We start from the raw sequence: 20,239 nt of genomic DNA, 5'->3' as shown, positions 1-20,239 counted from the left end.
TTGCTGAGACCTCTGACAGACGGAGATATCCAATCTTTCCTTGTCTGTGAAAATGGGAGGTTAGAAATCGCCTGCTTGGGTGCTATTTGCAGATTGTTCAGTCCTACTTCTTCGGCTCTACCATGGCTCCGACAATCTTTTTAATGGGCGTGACCCATTCCATCCGATGACTGTAGTAAAAGTCAATGGTGTCCACTGCGATTCTTTGGAGGCTCTTTCCACATGCAGCCTTCACGTACTCCTGATCAGTCCGAGATTTGTAACTTCCTTCAGGCTGGCGCTGGAGCCCAAACTTGGTAGCTAGGAAAATGTCCTCGCGCTTGCCAGATCGCTTAATCCATTCACCGACGACATCCTCGCTGTCAGCGTAAATGTCGGCCATGTCCCAAAAATGCAGTCCGGTCGCATGTGCATCTACAAAAAGGCTATTTTCTCGTCGAGTGTCCCAGCTGGTCCGTAGAATCCGCCGAGGCTTCCGAAACCGAGACCGACGGCAGTGACTTGGGGCCCATCTCGGCCCAGGGCTCGCATGGGAAGAGGCATATTAAGTCGAGAAACGTTGAAAGAAGACAAGGGGAGAGGAGAGAGCTTGAGCTAGTTAGAGCAATACAGATGAGAGTTTAATATCCATAAATTCCGAATGCTGGTCATCATACTAGGTGTGATGAGCTATAGCCGTTCGGCTCCCCGACAAATAAGCATCCCGGGGAAAATATTCAACCGACTGAGAACCCATGTTCAAAATAGATACGTTAGATGGTACGTTAATTTCTTGACTGAGAAGTTCTCGAGATAAAACCAGAAAGATATCGATTGACTCCTCTTGTCGGATGTCTTTGAATTTAGCAGTATAGTTGTAGTGTCGTTCGGGAGCATCGAATATATATATCCTCGCTACATGGCTATCCATTTTCTCTCCCATTCCCCTCCAGGAATAATAATCCCTTCATTCATTCACTGATTCCTTCCAAGTACACATTAACAACTATACTCCCCTATACTCCCCACTCCCGCCTGATTGGCTGTGCACCAATGCTTATTTCTGCTCCATTTTCCTGCTGATTACATAACCCATGTTGACACGGTGGACCAGGTCTCGATCACTCTCCTGTTTTCTTCTTTTCCTCCAATCCCGCTTCTCTTCATCTTGTTTGTTTCTAGTGACCATCTCCTCGATCTCGGTCCCTGTGGCATTCGGTGCCAGTTACACTCGTTCTCTCCACCCGATCCGTTGGGGTCTTCGTTGGCCCGTGAGCTGAACCGCTCGATCCCTGGCCTTGGCCTTGGTTGCGGTGCGAATACTCGGTGCTACGAGGTCCATCATCCTGGATCCGCACCCCACTCATATCTGAGACCTTCTACCGCTATCGCCAGGAAATCGAATCGCCACTCACAGCTCGCACGAGGCTGACTGCGACAAGTCAGTGATCTACACGCCTTCGTCCCACCCGCCGCCTTTCTCGCCCCGTTTGATCTGCATGCTCCTTTTTTTTTTTCTCTGAGCAGTGTGAGGAAGGTTATTCCTTTGATTCCAATATTCGCAATGAGTTCTCGAGTACCACGCCCTCCCAACATGGCGCTATGGCTGTTGTTGTTTGTGTCTTACGCCTGGGCATTCTATATCCCTGGTAGGTGTTGAGAGCTGGATTGCTGGCTTGTACCTGCAGCACTGACTAGGGTAATTTCCCTCCAGGTTACTCCATCACTCGCTACAATGATGGCGATCCGATTCCTCTCCTTGTCAATAAAATCTTCTCCGACCACACGCAACTGCAATATGCCTACTACGACCTCCCCCTTGTCTGTCCCCCGAGTGGCAGAAAACATGGTGGTTCGCCCTTCGGATCTGGGCAGAGCATCTCTCTCAATCTTGGCGAGGTGCTTCGCGGAGACCGCATCATGACGTCAGATTTCGAGCTGCAGATGGGCAAGGATGTCGAGTGTCGGTCACTCTGTACCCGTGAAATCAGCCGGTCGGATGTCAAATGGGCTCGCCAACTCGTCAGGGATGGATATGTGGTCGAGTGGATTGCGGATAACCTGCCAGGAGCTACGAGATTCGTGACGGTTGACCGCAGCCGCAAGTATTATGCCGCTGGGTTCAAGCTGGGCAACCGAGACATCTCGCCGACCACCGGTCGCCCGCGATACTTCATCAACAATCACTTTACCATCCTGATCCGATGGCGGAGTCAGCCAGAGGGAGGGAAGGTCATTGTTGGATTCGAGATATACCCCAAGAGTATCAGTGCAGAGAACCGTAATGAAGACGGCTGCCCGAAGGTCGTCCACCAGGAGCAAGACGGACTGCAGCTATACATTGCACCCGACACATCCCGACTACGCGAGAAATACCCCGGGTCGTCGTACATCCCCGAGGATGATGACGAAGATGACGGCGCCACGTTGAAGATCCCTTACACGTATTCGGTCTACTTCCGCGAGGAGAAGGATATCGACTGGTCGAACCGTTGGGACCTATACTTCACCAACCAGGAAGAGGGATCGATGACCCACTGGCTCGCGATCGTCAACTCTCTGACCATCTCCACCGTGCTGGGTGTGACCGTCTTTGTCATATGGAGTCGAACGGTCCAGGGCGATATCAAAGGACGTGGCGATGGGGCCATGGAAGAGCGGAAGCTTAAGGTGCAGTCCAGGCGGAAGACTGGTCGGCATGCAGACAAGAAAGGGGAGAGTCTCTTGGATCAAGACCCAGACGTGGAACACGAGGCAGACATGTCCTCGGACGACGAGGCCTTCGAGGATACCAGTGGCTGGAAGCTTCTTCATGGCGATGTCTTTCGGACGCCTGCCTACAGCGGCCTCCTTGCTCCGCTGGTCGGCTCGGGCATGCAGTTATTGTTCATGGTGACAGGCCTGCTTTCCCTTAGCTGCTTGGGAGTGCTCAACCCCAGCTTCCGTGGTGGCTTCGTCAGTGTCGGAATGGGTCTGTTCGTCTTTGCCGGCCTTTTCTCCGGCTACTTCTCGGGGCGACTATACAAGACCTTTGGTGGAGCAGCCTGGCGGAAGAATACTCTCATCACCGCGCTGCTTTTCCCGGGATTGTCGTTCTGCCTTGTCCTCATCCTCAACTTGTTCGTGTGGGCCCAATCATCTAGCACGGCGATCCCGTTTAGTACCCTCATCGGCCTGCTTGCGCTCTGGCTTCTCATTCAAGTTCCGCTGGTGTACATTGGTAGCTGGTATGGGTACGTGCGAGTGGCACCGTGGGAACACCCGTTGAAGACCAATGCCATTCCGCGACAAATCCCGCCGCAGCCGTGGTATCTCCAGAATCTTTATGGGCCTGTCCTCACTGGTTTGATACCATTCGCCGTGCTGTTTATTGAACTACTGTTTGTGTTCAAGAACCTCTGGCAGGACAAGAGTGGTTACTACTATGTCTTTGGCTTCTTGAGCGTGGTCTCGGCAATCCTCGTCGTCACGGTCATTGAGGTGACTGTTATTGCCACATACAGCCAGTTGTGTTCCGAGGTGAGTGCCTCCCCCTCCCAACGTCCAAGATCTTCAAGCTGACTTTCGATGTAGAACTACCACTGGTGGTGGCGGAGCTTCCTGGTTGGAGGCAGTAGCGCATTCTGGATCTTTGCATACTGTATCTGGTTCTATATGTTCAGGCTCCACGTCACCGGATTCGTGTCGAGTCTACTGTTCTTCAGCTACAGTTTCCTCGCCTGCACGGTTTACGGTCTGTTGACGGGCACCGTCGGATTCCTGGCTGCATACGCCTTCGTCCGGCGTGTTTATAGGTATGTTTTCATCAGCTGGTGATCAAACAGGAGACTGATAGGATACCAGTGCGATCAAAGTTGATTAACATCCACCGGTTGACACGAATCGACTCGTACATGAACTGTTTTTGTTTCCCTTTTCCCTTTGAATGATTGGATCTGTCTGATAAGCATCGGTGATGTGTTTCCCACCACGGCGTATATCGTTTTATTTACTCCTCCGGCCCGGCCTGTTCTGTTATGTATTTTTCTGCGAGTGTCCCTTTAGCGAGTGCAAATCCAACTTTTTTATGGTTCACCTGAAACATTTCCATGGCGACCGTGGTAGTTTGTTGACTGCACACTCATCCCTCTTTGTGCTCCTTCCACAACCCCAGTCCTTCGCTGCCTTTCCTCGGTCTTTCCTTCCTCTCTTCCGCCCTCACTCACCAAAGTCTTTCGCTTCACCCTTTTACCCCCACTCATCCCTTCCTTCACCCCAGACAGTCTTGAGTTGCGACCACGTCTGTCTGATATTTCCTCTCTTTCCCCCAGACAAGACCAGACCGAAACCAACCAGCGCCAGGCTCAAGCCCGCCTGCTTCACATCTCTGCCATCCTCACAACAAAGACGCCATGTCACCTCCTCCCCATCGACACCTGGCGACAGGAAACCAGCTGGGCTCCATTGTTCCAACTCCACTCTATTACGACAAGCTCAGCAAGCTGGTTCTGTCCGCCGAGGAGATGAAAACGGAGGGATACAAGGTTACGGAAATCGCTTCTGGCGACCTCCTGCGAATGAGACGCTGCAAGTTCTGTCGCAGTTTGTTTTCTCTCTCTTTTGAAACGACTTCAGTCAGTTAATGTTTACTTTGCAGAGCGCGTGACCAAGCAGAAGAACAAGAAGGAGAAAAAAGATGACAGCAAGAAAGAAGATGGGAAGAAAAATGGTCAGGATAAGGAAAAGTCACTGGGCGATCAGCAGACCGCAGCAGACCCGGCGACTCCGCCGAAGAGCGAGGTGGATTCTTCTCAGGTATCTCCCCAGAAGGATTCCTCGTCTTCTTCTAGTAGTTCTGACAATTCTCCCATCAAGTATGTCATCACCATCGATCCCGAGACGGAAGAGGTGACCGTCCACACGGAAGCCATCTCGGAGGAAGAGCACGCGGAACGCGAGAAGGCTCAGAACGAAAAGGTCAAGAAGAAGCCCACGTGTCAGAGCCATCCCGGCAGGGTGCACTACAAGGTGAGTTATTTTCCGCCACCGATAGTTACAGACATAGTAACGAGCAACGCAGAAATGGACCTGTTGCCAGAAACCTGGGCCCATCCCGGGATGTGTCGAGCGAGATAAACACGATGCCTATGACGAGGACAGTGTGGGTCGTCTCGAGGACGAATGGAAACTTTACGAGACTCCGCGGTTTGTGCGCGGCGCACGGCTGGCCATTGCCCTAGACTGCGAGATGGGTGTCACCATGAAAGGCGAGTCGGAACTGATCCGGATCAGTGCGGTGGACTACTTCACCGGCTACGTCCTGCTGGATACGCTGGTGTATCCCGCCGTGCCCATGCTGCACCTCAACACCAGGTACTCTGGGGTCAGCTGGCAGATGCTCAACCACGCACTGGCGACGCGCAGATGTCTTGTGAGCCGTGAACAGGCGCGGCAGCAGCTGTGGCAGTTTGTGGGACCTGAGACCATCGTTATGACGCACGGGGGCGCGGCCGACCTGCTAGCCTTGCGGTGGATCCATCGTCGCATGGTCGACACATTTCATGTCGATGGCACCCATGAGAATCCGGAGACGGGCCGCTCGCTGAAGAACTTAGCTGCGGTTCGATTGAACCGGCGGATCCAGGAGGGAAGCCGGGGCCATGACAGCATCGAGGATGCGATGGCGTGCCGGGAGCTCACCCATTGGTATATGGAGCATTTGGCTACACGGGCCACCGAAGCTGCTCCAGCTACGAGTTAGTTCGAAGCCAGGAATTCGGGACGGGCGTTGCTTAGGGCTTGCTTAGCGTGCGGTAGTGGGCTATCCTGGGACTTGTTTTTATTTGACTCCTGAGATTATCCCTTCGTATTACTTTCCCTACAATCCTCTACAAATCTCCAATGTTTCCTGCTCTCAGACCACATAGCCCCTTAGGCCTCCCCCCTCCCCGTGATGTGATAGCCCCCTCTGATATCAGTGGCGAGATGTCTCCCGAGTGTTGCACCAAGGAACTCAGCCTTGATTGCGCCATACTGGATCGGGTGAAACCATCCAGCCTAGCAAGGTGTGGCCCCGGAGTGGAGCGGCACCGGATCTTCTAGACGTAATGGTACCGCGAGCCAAAATAGCGGTGACGCTGTTACCCGGCCGCAAAATCCGGGGTGGACGGGCAGACCGCCCCCATGGCGTGCTCGCACAGGGAGATGAGAAAGCGGGCGGAGCGATGAGGTGATAGCAGGGGCGGTACAGGATGCATTTTGCAGAACGTCTCCTGTCTCTTGCTCTGCCGTGTCGTTATCCACCGACTCCATCGCACGCGGGCACTTTTTCAATAATATTGAATCGGATCCTCCACCTGGCTGCTAACAGAATTTGCTCCTTCGCTTCGCCTATAGTGCCCTTATCTGGCCCCTGATTGGGCGGCCAGATAAGCAAGTGGAGCTTCCCACGGGCCTAGCCCAATCAGGCAAGTTATGACACGAGCCGGTGGATCCTGTGGTATTGGGCCATACCAGGGTCTGAACAGGCACATCTTGACAACCACACCACCACGAGGCGAGTGTCTTCAACTCCGGCACTGGCGCTTGATCAACTAGAGTCCCCACGTCTTCTCCAGATTTGTTGCAGTGACTATTTTATAGCCCTTAATGTGAACCAAATGGGCCCGTCATTACGTCTGCACCCCTGTATTGCGGCTGTAACTCATCCACTACGCATGCGGTCCAAGCCAAGTGGCAACCCTCGCCCCCTCTGGGACTCTTCGGGATTGAGTCGCGCGGTGCAAGTGCTTTCGACTGACCCCTCCATTGTAGCGCGTGACCAGGCTGCTGATCGTTTTCTTCTTTTTCTTTCTCTTTCTATTCGTCGAGGGGCTTTGCAATCAGCGAAATGGTGAACGAACGGTATACTCCCTTATCCGCACTAACGGTACTGCCGGTACCGACCGTGACGCATCTCCTGACGATCGATCACACCATCGCACAGCACGATGGTGCTATGTTGCGCCTTCAACTGGCTACGACGACGTCAGCCCCAGATCATCTAGATTGTCCCCTGATCTCCCTTGCAGGGGGCGGGAGCTACTGTACTTTTTTTTATAAAAATATTCTGTTAGGTGTTCGGGTGGTGCCATTATTATTATTCGGTGATACATACAAGATACTTGTAACTTTGACTAACAGCCGATCAATAATACCGTCTATACTTCCCGTCTATCGTTCTCTTGCCCCATTTAATTTTTTTTTTTTTTTTTTTTTTTTTACCCATTCTTTCAGTTGTTCCCCACATCCACGGCCTCGTTCATATATCAACCCTCGCCCTCCTCCGGCTCTTCCTTTTTTCTCTCTTCCATCTCTTTATCCCGCCTTCTCACTCTCCTCTGGTCACCCTTCTCCCCCACCCCCAAGAGACCGCTACCATGGAGACTAAGAAGCCCAACATCCTGTACATTATGGCGGACCAGATGGCCGCACCCTTGTTGTCGCTGCACGACAAGAACTCGCCCATCAAGACGCCCAACCTGGACCGTCTCTCGGCAGAAGGTGTCACATTTGATTCGGCGTACTGCAACTCGCCGCTGTGCGCTCCGTCACGCTTTGTAATGGTCAGCGGCCAGCTGCCCTCCAAGATTGGCGCCTATGATAATGCAGCGGACTTGCCCGCCGACACCCCAACTTATGCTCACTATCTCCGCCGTGAGGGTTACCACACTGCTCTTGCTGGCAAGATGCACTTCTGTGGCCCGGACCAGCTGCACGGCTATGAGCAGCGTTTGACCAGCGACATCTACCCCGGTGACTACGGATGGTCCGTCAACTGGGACGAGCCGGTGAGTAAGCCCAAACTGAAAATTAAGAAAGATTGGTAATCTGAACGATTCTCCACAGGAAATCCGTCTGGACTACTATCACAACATGTCCTCGGTCATGGAGGCCGGGCCCGTGGTGCGCACTAACCAGCTTGATTTCGACGAGGAGGTCATCTACAAGTCGAAGCAGTACCTGTATGACCATGTACGCACCCGCACCGACCAGCCGTTCTGTTTGACGGTGTCGATGACGCACCCGCACGACCCCTACGCCATGACTAAGGAGTTCTGGGACATGTACGAGGACGTCGACATCCCGCTGCCCAAGAACGGCGCCATCCCGCACGACCAGCAGGACGCGCACTCGCAGAGGGTCCTGAAGTGCATTGATCTCTGGGGCAAGGAATTGCCCGAGGAGAACATCAAAGCCGCTCGCCGCGCCTACTACGCCGCCTGCACCTACGTCGACACCAACATCGGCAAGCTGCTCAAGGTGCTGAACGACACCGGCCTTGCGGATGACACCATCATCGTTTTCACCGGTGACCACGGTGACATGCTCGGCGAGCGTGGCCTGTGGTACAAGATGACCTGGTTCGAGAACTCGGCCCGCGTGCCCATGATCTTCCACTACCCCAAGAAATTCGCCCCCAAGCGCGTGTCCGAGAACGTGTCCACCATGGACCTGCTGCCCACCTTTGCGCAGTTGGTTGGCTCGCCCATCATCCCCGAGCTGCCCATGGACGGTGTCTCGCTGGCTCCCTACCTGGATGGCTCGGAGGGCCCCAAGACCGACACCGTGTACGGCGAGTACATGGGCGAGGGCACGCAGGCCCCGCTGATTATGATCCGCCGCGGCCGCTGGAAGTTCATCTACTCGACCCTGGACGCACCGATGCTGTTCGACCTGGTCAGCGATCCCGAGGAGAAGGTGAACCTGGTGGCCGGCCTGCCGGTTCCCTCGGCGTCTTTCGAACCCGCGGTCGTCAAGCCCGTTGCTACCGCTCTGGCCCCCCGGCCCCTGCCCACCCCCATCGAGAGCCCTCGCGCATCGCCGGCTCCTCTGCGCGGCAACCACGCCTCGTACCCCTTCCCGGGAGGAGTGACTCCCCCGCGCACCCCCAGCCCGTCCAAGCGGGGCACCATGCCCGCCACCCAGAACCCAGCCAAGCTGCTGGCCTTCTTCATGGAAGAAGTCCACTCCAAGTGGGATCTGGAGAAGATCCGCCAGGACGTGCTGACCTCGCAGCGTCGCCGCCGCCTGGTCTACTCGGCCTTGATCAAGGGCACCCCGCACTTCTGGGACTGGGAGCCGCGCGTCGACCCCAGCACCCAGTACGTGCGCAACCAGGGCAAGGGCGTGCTGGACGACGTCGAGTTGATCTCACGCTGGCCTCGCGTGCTGCAGCAGGCGGCCACTGCCAATGGCATCTCCACCTAAAAAAAAAATCCTTCCATCGGAGCATGTTCATCTACGCCTTGACATCGTTTTGGTCTTTTTCTTGCGTTTGAGCACCTCTTTTTTATTTATTTTTTTTTGGGCTCATTCATCATTTCGGGCTTTTTGTTTTTTATGATTTTACATCAGCAAGGCGCTTATACCCGGGAGCATCTCTTTTTTATTTGTCCCAAATTTGCATCATCTGTGTGGCGGGCGCTGCTTCTACATGGGTTTTTGAATTGTATATTTTTCAACTTCGCCGTTTTCCCGGGTTTTTGTGTGCCTGTGTCTTAAGGGTGTATTGGGTCTGATCTGGGGTTCGTTCTGGTCTTGGTTATACAGTGTGGATGAACATATGACTTCTGAACAGTTGAACAGATTGACAAAGTACATTATTCTAGTTACAGCAATATAATTGTCTCCGTCTAGCTATACCGTGATCTTCCTACTACTGTAAACCCTAGACTATAGTACTAAATGCAAATTCCGGGGATGGATCTATATGATGATGTCATGCTGAGCTTCTAGTGCAACCCAAACCGCACGACATGCATACGATACATCGACCACAAGTATACTTCTCCTCAATCAAAAGTACTTTCTGCAGTCCAGTACAAAAGCACAATAACTACATACTCCAACTCCAACCCCATTGACCCCACACAACCCCGCTAAAAGCAACAACCCCAACTCCTTGTGTCTCCACTCTCTCTTCTCTCCTCACCTCACTTCATAACTACCCTCCCTACTTACTACACTGCACTCCCACACCCAAGACCAGAAGCAAACGAAAAGAAAGACAAAAAAAGCAAAAATGCCCTCCCTAACAGTAGCAGTCTCCCAGTCGCGCACCCTCTCCACCCTCCCCGAAACCCTCTCAGCCCTGGAACGAACTACCGTCCTCGCCAGCCGACGCGGCGTCCACCTCCTCCTCTTCCCAGAAGCCTATCTAGGCGGGTACCCACGAACATGCTCCTTCGGCGCAGCAGTGGGATCGCGCGACCCGCTCGGCCGAGAACAGTTCCTGGCGTATTTCAAGGCCGCCGTGGATCTGGGCGATACGCCCGCCGGCGCCGGCGATGATTGGGTTCAGCGGAATCTGGAGGTGGCGCCCGGCAAGTCGCATCGTGGCGACGGGACGCGAGAGTTTTTGGAGAGGGTTGCGAGCGAAACGGGGGTTTTTTATTGTTACGGGGTTGGTGGAGAGGGCGGGTGGGAGTTTGTATTGTGCTGTGGTTTATGTTGATCCTGCGCGTGGGGTTTTGGGGAAGAGGAGGAAGGTTATGCCGGTCAGTAGTCCAGTCGACCTCCCTATCAGAAACTCACTGACGATGTGTCTAGACCGGCTCGGAGCGACTCATCTGGGCCCAAGGCTCCCCCTCCACCCTCCGCGCCGTAACAACAACCCTCAACGGCATCCCGCTGACCCTTGCCTCGGCCATCTGCTGGGAGAACTACATGCCGCTCCTGCGCCAGAGCCTGTACTCACAGAACGTGAACATCTACCTGGCTCCCACGGCGGATGCGCGTGATACCTGGCTGCCGCTTATGCGGACTGTCGGCGGGGAGGGCAGGTGTTTTGTGCTCTCGGCGAACCAGTGCGTGAGGAAAGACGAGCTGCCCGAGTGGGTTTGTGGTGTGGCAGACCCAGAGAACAGGGCGCAGGTTCAAGCGGAGAATAAGACTCAGCCTCAGATTCAGGCAGGGGGGAGGAAAATGTCTGTTACGGCGGAGGGACCGCATGAGATTGTTTGGCCGCAGGCTCAGGTTGAACAAGAGGATCAGCCCTTGAAGAGGCGTATGTCTATTTCTTCCCCCCCCCTAACTATACACCTTCAAAGACTAAGACTATATACATTGCTAACTCTCACGCTAGAATCATCATCAGACTACATCTGTCGCGGCGGCAGCTGCATCATCTCGCCCCTGGGCGACGTCCTCGCCGGCCCCATCTGGGAAGTCTGCACAGACGACGCGCCCGACAGCCCCGACGCAGCGGTCATCACGTCGCCCGGTGCGCCCACCACAGAGGCAGGTAAGAACGCCGTTGCGGCTGGCGACGGACTGGCCATTGCGAAGATTGATCTGGATGATTGCGAGCGTGGCCGATTGGACCTCGATGTTGCGGGGAGTTATTCGCGCAGTGATGCGTTTAAGCTGAGTGTGGAGGGATTGGATCTTGCACCGCCGCCGGTGTAACGAGTGGATTCTCTATCTGTTTTTGTTTTTTGGTGTGTTCGATTCAGATCAATTAAATCCAACTCCACTGTTCCTACCATGTAAACATCCGCCAGCGAGTGAATAAAAGCATGGGATATCAATGTATCAGTCGTGGTCGTCATCGCTATGCGCGATGATGCCCTAGGTATCGGGGGGTGAACCCTGTTCCTTCTCCATATATACACCACACCACCTCTTAAGTTTTTCCATCCTCCGCTCTACTCGAGTAACCACACCGGAGCCTTATTCAACACATTCATCAAAGGCCCCTTATTGCGCACTTCGACGGCGACAAAGCCCGCAAACCGAATGCGCGGTACACTCTCGGCCTTGTCGTCCGACTCAGTCGCAGATCGACCACTCGGCCCACTAGCCGGCTTGCGGTGGCCCATCAACGCCCCGAGCATGGATGGCCTCTTGCGGTGAGGATGCACAGGTGAGGCAGCATCTCCTGCGACTGCTCCAGGGTTCGAATTTGATCCGGATGACGAGTCGGCTTCCACCGGTGCCCCTGCAGCATTGTGTTCCTCGTGTTCCTGCTCCACGGACAGGCGCGGCGCCTGTGGGATATGCGCCAGCGGCGGCAAACCGGGTTCGACCTTCATGTACGCGTCTTGAATGGGGACCCCGGGAGGGAAATACTCGACGCACACGTCGCGGGCTTCGAGCGGGATCTTCTCGGCGATGTTGATCGTGTTCTCGATGATCATGCGCACACCCGCCTCCAAACCCGGTAGGCCGGATTCGTGCAGTTGTCCACTGAGGAAAGAAGTAAGCTGCGCGACCAGATGTTCAACAAGGTCGGCGCGGTGGGCTTCGGCTGCAGGGCCAACGAGAGAATCACCCAGACCGTCAAAAGTCGTGCGGCGCCAGTTGGACAGTCGCGCCGCCATGTTCTCGCGGTCCTCTTCCGACTGCGGATGCGTCCCCTGTCGCCGCAGGTTCATCTCGAGGCTCTTTAGTTGCAGGCTCAGATTCGGCTCCAGGGCTGGGTGGAAATGTCGCTGGAACACCTCCTCCACCAGCCATCGGCTGATCACGGCGCGTCCCAACGCCGTCATTTCTTTCGTTCCTTTGTCGACCGCATCTTCAGTGACATAGCCGTGCAGCCAGTGCGGAATACCGCACCATTCCTTGCGCACTGAGAAGGCGAGGTCCTTGATTGCGCCGTCCAGTCGCTGGAATCGGTTGGTGTACTCGTTGTCATCCAGCACGGTACGCGACACCGCCATGCGCTGGTGCGCCACGGTGTTCTGAAGGTGCTGCACCTGCGCTTCCTTGTCGAAGTAGTACCGTTTGACCTTGGAGTATTTGGCCTCTTCTCCGCGATTAGTTACGGTGGAAACACAAGGTCATACGCCAACTTACGCAGCTCGTCATGTTTCTGTATCAGAGCACGAACATCCAGCTCCGAAATGTCCTCACGACTCCGGCTCGCATTGGACGAATTGGCATTCACGTTTGTGGGCGTTCTGCGGTCCGCCTCGGTTGGCATCGTGGGATTGACGCTGGCGCGACGACCCGAGTCCTGCGAAGGCGTGCCCGCGCGCCGCTCGTCCGACACTGGCCCTGGAGGCGTCTGCTGCTGCTGTGGTTGCGCCTGCTGCATCGCGTCAGGAACAGTCTGGGTACGTAACGGGGAAGCTGGCTCGGGAGTCTGCCGGGAAGGGGACCGTGCACTCAGGGTTGAACGGTCCTGCCGGTGAGCTGGGTGTAGTTCGAGGTCCGACTTGATTGGGGATGGGCGGCGCAATTGCTCGAGCAGCGTTGGGTCGGTGCTGGAACGGTGAAGCGGCGGGGGAGATTCAGTTTGTTGTTCTTGTTGTTGTTGATATTGTGGTTGGTCCGCGTGGGTCGGCTGTGGTGAACGCAGACCCCGGTAGGTTTGCTGGTGCTTCTGCTGGTAGGCTAGTGAGGCAGACCGGGGCTCATAAAGTTGCGTGGCCTCAAGGGAGCGGCCGTGTTGTGGCATAGAATACTGGTATTGGTCCTCGTCAAAGGGAGGAGAGGGCGAAGGAGGGAAACGCGGGGAGGTTGGGAGCGAAATAGGATGTGAAATCCGTTTGCCTCGAACGCTGACGGTCACACTGCGCCCTAAAAGAGCGGATGGCGAACGATGCTTTTTGAGACGACGAGACTGGGCGTGGTCAGGGGTGACAACAGTGCTGGTCGGGCGGTCGCGATCCTTCAAGTGGGGCTGGGTCTGGCTGAGAGAACGCTGCAAAGAAGGTGACGGCAAGGCCGGGTCGACGGTAGCAGTCGGGGAAGAAGGGGCCAGCCTGTCCTCGTATGCGGCGTCAAGGTCGGTGGGGTGGCGCGCGTACGGTTCGTCGGGCGGGGGTTGTTGGGCGTCGGAAGACAGAGAATCGGAAGACAGGAAGACAGGCGAAGGATGCTGGGCAGGGGACTTGGGCTTCCTGCTAAACAAGGGCATCACTGTGGCCGAGGGGTGAGAAGAGAAAGGAAAAGAGGTAGAAAAGCGTTCAAGGGGGGGGAACAGTCCCGTCAGATGGCGGGGCATTTGCTAGATCTATATATAGTTTACCTTCGACCCGATGTCAACAAAGGAATCATTCTTCCTCTGCTGCTTCTCTCACCCGAAACCGATACTGATCCCGTCGATCCAAATACACCACTTTCCCCTGCAGCCCTGCCTCTTCCACCACCCTTACAAAGTCAGCCAACGGACTGGCAAACACTTCATAATCATCGTAGTGGATGGGGATGGTGATATCCGGCTGAATTAACTGCATCAGCTGCAATCCCTGCTCGGCATCCATGGTCACCATCAACGCCAACGGCGCCATCGCGGGCGACGGGATCATGGTCCCGCCCAGATGCGCCAGCATCAGATCAATCTGCTGCCCGGCATACCGCCGCGGGATCTCTTTCAGCTCGTCGACCATCAGCGTGTCGCCTGAGATGTAGATGCGGTAGCCGCATTCAAAGTTGGCTGTGCCAGGCGCGCCGTGCCCTAGTTCGAGCATCCAGCCGTTCGTAGGCGGGACCTGGCAGAAGTTAGCAGAGAAACGGATAAGACGGAAGAGCCTACCGCATTGGCCAGCGCATTCAGCTTCTCCGCGATCGGGTTTGGAGGGACGTGCTTCCCCGGCATGCCGGTGACGCGCAGTCGAGCGTGTTTGCCTCGTCTCTTGGCTAGCGCGCCGTTAATCTCAACGAAGACTTGCTCGAACGGATTCAATGCAGATACGCAGGTGAACGAGTCCGCGCCCTTGGCTGTCAGATGGGCCTGCGCATGCGGGGTGGTGATGATGGGCAGGTCCCGGCGCAGGGAGGCCTCGACCTTTTGGTCAAAATGGTCGCTGTCCTGGTCAGTTGCTGCTGATGGTTGCGTCGGTAGCGCGAACCCATGTAAGTACGTACCCGTGATAGTGGGAGAGAAGCACCAAGTCGATCCTCGGCAGTTCATGCAAATCCACCGCGGGTTGAGTCCGGCGGGCGCTGGACACACCGGGCCCTAGATGGACGTGGTCGCCGGCGTGGAGGAAGTTGGGCTACAAGGTCCCATTAGCCATTGATATGTGCCATTGGACTCCAAGTTTATACATCGGTCATGAGACGGATCCCTGCCCATTCGCTGCTGCAATTAGGACCATCACTTAGGGCTACGGAGGATTTCGCACGAACATGATCGTCGTCGCCGTCCCCACAAAGAATAGTGACGCATTCTCCTCCCCAGAGGCCGAGGGATGGAGTTTGATCTCCTTGGCCGGCGGCAGCTCAGCCGGAACGTCCGCCGACGAAGGGAAGTCCCGGGTAGGAGGGTCCGGAGTCTGGGTGATGGTAATGCACTGCATGTTGGTGATGATGATAACGATGATAATGAAGAAGAATGAGAGGGATGGAACAGAATTTCTCTGTCCTTTTTACACAAGTCGACTCGTATACATGACGTCACGGTGAACCAAAAATAGTATTTCTCATTTATATCGGGTATTTTGTATGTTCACGTCGTACGTACAAAACAGGGCTGGCTACAGGCGTAAACCAAGTGGTACTCAGACAGGAGGCGGCCAACCATGCCTTGACCCGCTGTTCCGGCTGTGCAGCCCAAAAAATAACATCATTTTCAACGAAAGAAAAAGGTTAGTTAATTAGCAGACACCGTGTGTCTTGCCGGTCTTGCCCTGCAGCGAGTGCGTCTCATTCTGGTAGTGCGGGTGGGCGCGCTGCTGGTGGCGGGGATGAGCACGGTGGCTCCGCATGTGGCTGGACAGAGGTTAGCTTGTGCAATTTGGACGGAAAGGAAACCAAATACTCACGCCTTGTACTTGGACATCATGGCCTGGTCCATAGAATCCAGCGTCTGCAGGGCCAGCTTGAAGTCCTGAAGCAGGCTGTCACAGCGGTTCATGCTAAAGTCTTCGCGCACGACCACGCGCATCAGCTGCAGCTTTTCGCTGTGGGGGGCCATCGTGTACGCAGGCACGATCCATCCGCGCTCACGCAGCTGGTGAGCAACGGCAAACTCGTCGTACACACGGTCTGGGTTGGGCGGCAGGCGGAAAGCCACCAGCGGCAGACCCTCGCCCTGGCCCTGGCTCATGATGATCATGCCCATCTGGGTCAGCTGCGAGGCCATGTAGTCCGCAACGCGGGTCAAGTTGACCATGATGGACCGGTATCCGTGCTTTCCCAGGCGGATCAGCTGGTAGTATTGGCCAATGACGTGCGCAGCACCCTTGGAGAAGTTGAGGGTGAAGCTAGACTGGTCCGCTCCAAGGTAGTTGATGTTGAACACCAATTCCTGGGGCAAGAACTCCGGCGAGCGCCAGATAACCCAGCCGACACCGGGATAGACCAGGCCGTACTTGTGACCGGACACGTTGATGGACACCACCTTCTCCAGACGGAAGTCCCAGGGCAACTCCGGTTTGACGAAGGGGACGACGAAGCCACCGCTGGCGGCGTCGACGTGGATGGGGCAGTCAATGCCGCGCTCGACCAGCAGATCGTTAATGGCCTTGACGTCCTCGTACTCACCGGTGTAGGTGGTACCAATGATGGCACAGATACCAATGGTGTTCTCGTCCACCAGATCGACGGCCTCCTTGGGGTCGATCACAAAGCGGGTGTCGGTACAGTAGACATACTTCTCCTCGACATCGAAGTAGCGGGCCGCCTTCTCCCAGCAGACCTGGACAGCGCTGTTCATGACGATGTTGGGCCGCGAGTAGTCTTTACCCTCGGCCTTGCGCTTGTTCTGCCAGCGCTTCTTCATGGCCAGGGTGCCCAGCATAATGGCTTCGGAGGATCCAATGGTCGACGTACCCATGGCATTCTCGCCCGAAGCTTCGGTCGGGCAGTTGAACAGACGGGCGATCATGTTGACGCAGCGGTTCTGGATCTCGGCGGAGTGGGGGTATTCCTCGTAGTCGATGAAGTTCTTGCTGAAGGAGTCGGTCATGATGTCCTCGATCTCCTCTTCCTGCATCCTATCAGTGGCCGACCGCAAATTGTCCGAGACAATGACATCGTACCATATAGGTGGTGACGAAACTGGCCAGGCTGTCGAGGGATTAGTGGGTGTTATTCGGGTCGGTGGGCAGCGGTACTGACTTCAGCTTGGGGTTGCCGTCCAGACTCAGCTCGTCCTTGATCATGCGCGAGGCAATCTGGCGCGGCATGGAGTTCTCGGGCATCTCATGCTGGGGCATGTGGTCGGCGGCAAAGTGGCTGCCATAAACATTGGTGTAGAAGTCATCCTGGTCGGGGGGACCGCCAATGGAGTCGACCTGGCGGCTGGCGGGGTGGAAGACCTCGTCGTCCTTCTTGACAGTGGCGAGATGAACCATGGTGGTGATAATCGGGAGTAATTCGATCGGGGAAGAATAATTGAGAGAGAGAGAGAGAGAGAGGGAGAGAAGAAAGGAAAGAGTAAAAGGGGAAGAAGAGCGAGAGAAAGGAAAGAACGAAAGGAGGGGCAGTGAACAGCAGCAACCAGGATTCGAGCGGGGGACCAATAGATGACGCGGTTGAGTGCACTCGGAGATAGTCGTGGTGGTGCTTCAAGTATCAGCTCTGGACGAGGAACGGGCGAACAGGAATTAATTCCTTCGTTACGACTCCTACTGTTCTTTCCTTACGATGATATTCTTGATCTTTCCATTGCCGTGCTGCACCCCCGAAGCTTGGTCAAAGCTTGGCTGACGACGATCGGCGCCATCCTTGGATGGAGCCTTGGTACCGCGGTGTGCTACGGCAATGAATCGTGGACAAAGAGGCTGTTCTAGATCCGCCACGGTTCTATTTTCGACCGAGCTGTTACTCTGTATTTGTTGATGTCTACAGCTTGCTGCCGCGACTCAACTTCTCAACCTCCGCAAACTGGTAGTAATACTCCAAACTGCCCGGGTTCAGCAGCGTCCCCGACGGCTGAATGATCTTGCCCGACACAATCTGTTTCACCGGCAACTCCACTTTTTTCAGGTTGACCGTGGTCTGGGGGCGGAAGTACATAGTCAGTGCGTGTTTCAGCCTCCGGAAGAGGGCGGCGAGTGAGTGAACGTACCGGGATCTCGGGCGTCTCAAAGGTGAACATGGGCACATGGCGGGGGCTCAGCTCGCTACGAATGGCCCGATTCACTCGCTCCACCAGGCTGGCCGTGAACGCCGCCCCGGGCTTCATGAGCAGGAAGAGCAGCACCCGCTCATCGGTATCGGTGGGGCGCCGCTGGCCGACGCAGATCGAGTCGGCGATCTCGTTGGAAAATTGGCCTTCAATTACTCGATAGATCTCTGCAGATCCAAATCGCACGCCGGAGGGGTTGAGCACCCCGTCCGCGCGGCCATGAAACATGAGCTGTTTCGTGGTGGGATGGATTGAGACAAAGTCTCCGTGAGTCCACACATCTACTGGGTGGTGAGCCATTGATCCCCAAAAGGACAAGAGGCACCTACTGTCAAACCGAGCAAAATATGCGTCGTGGTACTTCTTCCCGCTGTCGTCGCCCCAGAACTGAGTGGGCATGTTGGGAAATGCAGAGGTAGCCACGAGCTCGCCAGGAACGCCCTCTTCCACCGGGACCCCCTTCACGCCCTGGCCTCCTTCGATCGTCGAATCGTAAACCTCCACCGGCACACCGAGACTGCATCCCGCGCATCCCCCCACATACACCGGGACAAGCGGGTTGCCAGTCCCAAAGCACCCAGCAAGATCAGTGCCGCCGGAGATATTGTTCAAGCGCACATGGGACGGGAAGCCGTCGTCGTAGAACCACTCGAACAGTGCATCCCGCAAGACCATGCCGGTGCTAGTGACCACCTTCAAGGCGCGCAGATCGACCAACTCGCGCGGCTTCAGGTTGGCTCGCTGTAGTTCGTGGAGCCATCGCGGAGATATTCCCAGATGTGTTACCCTGCTCGACGTTTAGAAAAAGCTTTACCATGCCAAAATCATGCACTTACTTCTCTTGAGCGGAAATGTTCACCAATGCCATGACATCCGGGATAAATGGACTACCGTCGTAGAGCACCACCCTCGACCCGAATAGCAGAGTCTGCATGGCGGACAGATACATGATCCAGCCAGTCGTAGTATATTGCAATGCAACGCTTTCTGGGCTCAGTTCACTGTGCAATCCTCCTTCCTTGTGGGCATTCAGGAGTACGCCTCCCACAGAATGGACGATACACTTGGGCTGGCCTGTCGTGCCGGACGAGTAAACCACCAGAAAAGGATCTCGGAAGGCGACCCGCTCGAATTCAAGACGATCATTCCCCGGTCCTGCTCTTGCAAGATAGGCGGAGAGCGTACATGTCTTGGGGATATGGTTGATGTCAGCGGGACTGGAAGAAAATCGTGGCTGCGAGACAATGCCCTCAAACTCGGCGACCGACTCCATGCCGCCCACGATATCTCTCATCTTGTCTCGTAAGTCAATTTTCTTCCCGTTATAGACAGCCTGGTCATCCATGAACAGCCACCGCGGCCGAATTTGCAGCAGCCGATCCAATATGCCCTTGACCCCCATGTCGGTAGAACTGGATGAGAAGATGGCACCCAGGGCAGTCGACGCCAGGAAGACCAGCAGGGTATCAATACTGTTCGCTGCACACAACGCAATGCGATCACCCTTCTTCACCCCATTCGCCTTCATAGCCTGCATCAATACGCCCGTCTTCCTCCTCAACTCTGCCCACGAAAGATGCACCGCGTCCTTCGCCGCGCCCTCACGAACTTCCGTGACCGCAATCTTCTCGTCTTCTTTCCCAGTCTTATCGCCAGCATAGTGCGAAAACAGCAGGTTCTCCGCGAAGTTCAGCCGAATCCCAGCGAACCATTCAGGCACGCTATCCATGCGTGCGGACTCGTCCACAACCTGGCTGTAAGATCCCTCATGGATGAGTTGGAAGTAATTGAAACAAAAGTCCCAGAATGCAGTCCGGTTCTGGATGGAGTAGAGATACATCTCCTGAAATGAGTCCAGTCTCTGCCCAGCGGTCTTGGCCAGCTCGCGCTGGAAATGGGCCATTCGCGTCGACTCGGGGGAGGGGTGTTGCCATAGTTTCCGGGGGGTGAGGGACGCCATAATTGTTGGAATAAGAGATAGAGGGATGTTCAGACAATTGCAGGAGCTCTAGCTACTCTAAAAGCTGAAGCTGTTCTTATTAGTAGTATTTATCCTCACAGCCGAGGCCTACGGCGGCCCGATCTCCATCCGCTTGGCGCTGTGGGGAATAAGCCCCGCGCGGGATCTATCGAGAAGGCAAGGAGACGGATTAGCCCTATAGACCAACCTTGGTCATCGCTTGATCATGAATTCTGTTGTTCAGATAGGCAGAAAGAGAG

The 20,239-nt window shown here is 55.4% G+C and overlaps 9 protein-coding genes across 9 annotated transcripts; 4 read left to right on the top strand and 5 right to left on the bottom strand.

Moving 5' to 3' along the window:
- Positions 1–103: 103 nt before the first annotated feature.
- N7474_006370 (NADP-dependent oxidoreductase domain-containing protein) lies at positions 104–382 on the bottom strand (the record flags this gene model as incomplete). The annotated part of the gene is made up of 1 exon (XM_057197780.1): positions 104–382. One exon carries the CDS (start codon positions 380–382, stop codon positions 104–106), a length of 279 nt encoding a protein of 92 aa, XP_057051220.1.
- A 1,161-nt stretch (positions 383–1,543) lies between these two features.
- On the top strand, positions 1,544–3,841 carry N7474_006369 (transmembrane 9 family protein; the record flags this gene model as incomplete). The annotated part of the gene is made up of 4 exons (XM_057197779.1): positions 1,544–1,628; positions 1,694–3,498; positions 3,553–3,773; positions 3,823–3,841. 4 exons carry the CDS (start codon positions 1,544–1,546, stop codon positions 3,839–3,841), a joined length of 2,130 nt encoding a protein of 709 aa, XP_057051219.1.
- A 529-nt stretch (positions 3,842–4,370) lies between these two features.
- On the top strand, positions 4,371–5,719 carry N7474_006368 (putative RNA exonuclease; the record flags this gene model as incomplete). Its single annotated transcript, XM_057197778.1, has 3 exons — positions 4,371–4,468; positions 4,551–4,990; positions 5,091–5,719. The coding sequence occupies 3 exons, from the start codon at positions 4,371–4,373 to the stop codon at positions 5,717–5,719; spliced, it is 1,167 nt and encodes a 388-aa protein (XP_057051218.1).
- A 1,657-nt stretch (positions 5,720–7,376) lies between these two features.
- On the top strand, positions 7,377–9,207 carry N7474_006367 (putative choline sulfatase; the record flags this gene model as incomplete). The annotated part of the gene is made up of 2 exons (XM_057197777.1): positions 7,377–7,787; positions 7,846–9,207. 2 exons carry the CDS (start codon positions 7,377–7,379, stop codon positions 9,205–9,207), a joined length of 1,773 nt encoding a protein of 590 aa, XP_057051217.1.
- An 814-nt stretch (positions 9,208–10,021) lies between these two features.
- On the top strand, positions 10,022–11,406 carry N7474_006366 (nitrilase; the record flags this gene model as incomplete). The annotated part of the gene is made up of 2 exons (XM_057197776.1): positions 10,022–10,429; positions 10,549–11,406. The coding sequence occupies 2 exons, from the start codon at positions 10,022–10,024 to the stop codon at positions 11,404–11,406; spliced, it is 1,266 nt and encodes a 421-aa protein (XP_057051216.1).
- Positions 11,407–11,645: 239 nt separating this feature from the next.
- On the bottom strand, positions 11,646–15,245 carry N7474_006365 (MBL fold metallo-hydrolase; the record flags this gene model as incomplete). The annotated part of the gene is made up of 5 exons (XM_057197775.1): positions 11,646–12,748; positions 12,796–13,951; positions 14,025–14,435; positions 14,528–14,750; positions 15,058–15,245. 5 exons carry the CDS (start codon positions 15,243–15,245, stop codon positions 11,646–11,648), a joined length of 3,081 nt encoding a protein of 1,026 aa, XP_057051215.1.
- A 461-nt stretch (positions 15,246–15,706) lies between these two features.
- N7474_006364 (uncharacterized protein) lies at positions 15,707–16,855 on the bottom strand (the record flags this gene model as incomplete). The annotated part of the gene is made up of 1 exon (XM_057197774.1): positions 15,707–16,855. The coding sequence occupies one exon, from the start codon at positions 16,853–16,855 to the stop codon at positions 15,707–15,709; it is 1,149 nt and encodes a 382-aa protein (XP_057051214.1).
- Positions 16,856–16,967: 112 nt separating this feature from the next.
- N7474_006363 (Glutamate decarboxylase 4) lies at positions 16,968–17,243 on the bottom strand (the record flags this gene model as incomplete). Its single annotated transcript, XM_057197773.1, has 1 exon — positions 16,968–17,243. One exon carries the CDS (start codon positions 17,241–17,243, stop codon positions 16,968–16,970), a length of 276 nt encoding a protein of 91 aa, XP_057051213.1.
- Positions 17,244–17,733: 490 nt separating this feature from the next.
- Positions 17,734–19,979, bottom strand: N7474_006362 (acetoacetyl-CoA synthase; the record flags this gene model as incomplete). The annotated part of the gene is made up of 4 exons (XM_057197772.1): positions 17,734–17,889; positions 17,960–18,300; positions 18,349–18,806; positions 18,856–19,979. 4 exons carry the CDS (start codon positions 19,977–19,979, stop codon positions 17,734–17,736), a joined length of 2,079 nt encoding a protein of 692 aa, XP_057051212.1.
- Positions 19,980–20,239: the final 260 nt, after the last annotated feature.

This window comes from Penicillium riverlandense (genome assembly GCF_028828495.1).
Source record: "Penicillium riverlandense strain IBT 135883 chromosome Unknown utg000006l_segment0_segment0, whole genome shotgun sequence".
NCBI lineage: Eukaryota > Fungi > Ascomycota > Eurotiomycetes > Eurotiales > Aspergillaceae > Penicillium > Penicillium riverlandense.
The sequence above is the reverse complement of the archived record's forward strand: the minus strand, read 5'-3'. Positions and strand labels throughout refer to the sequence as shown.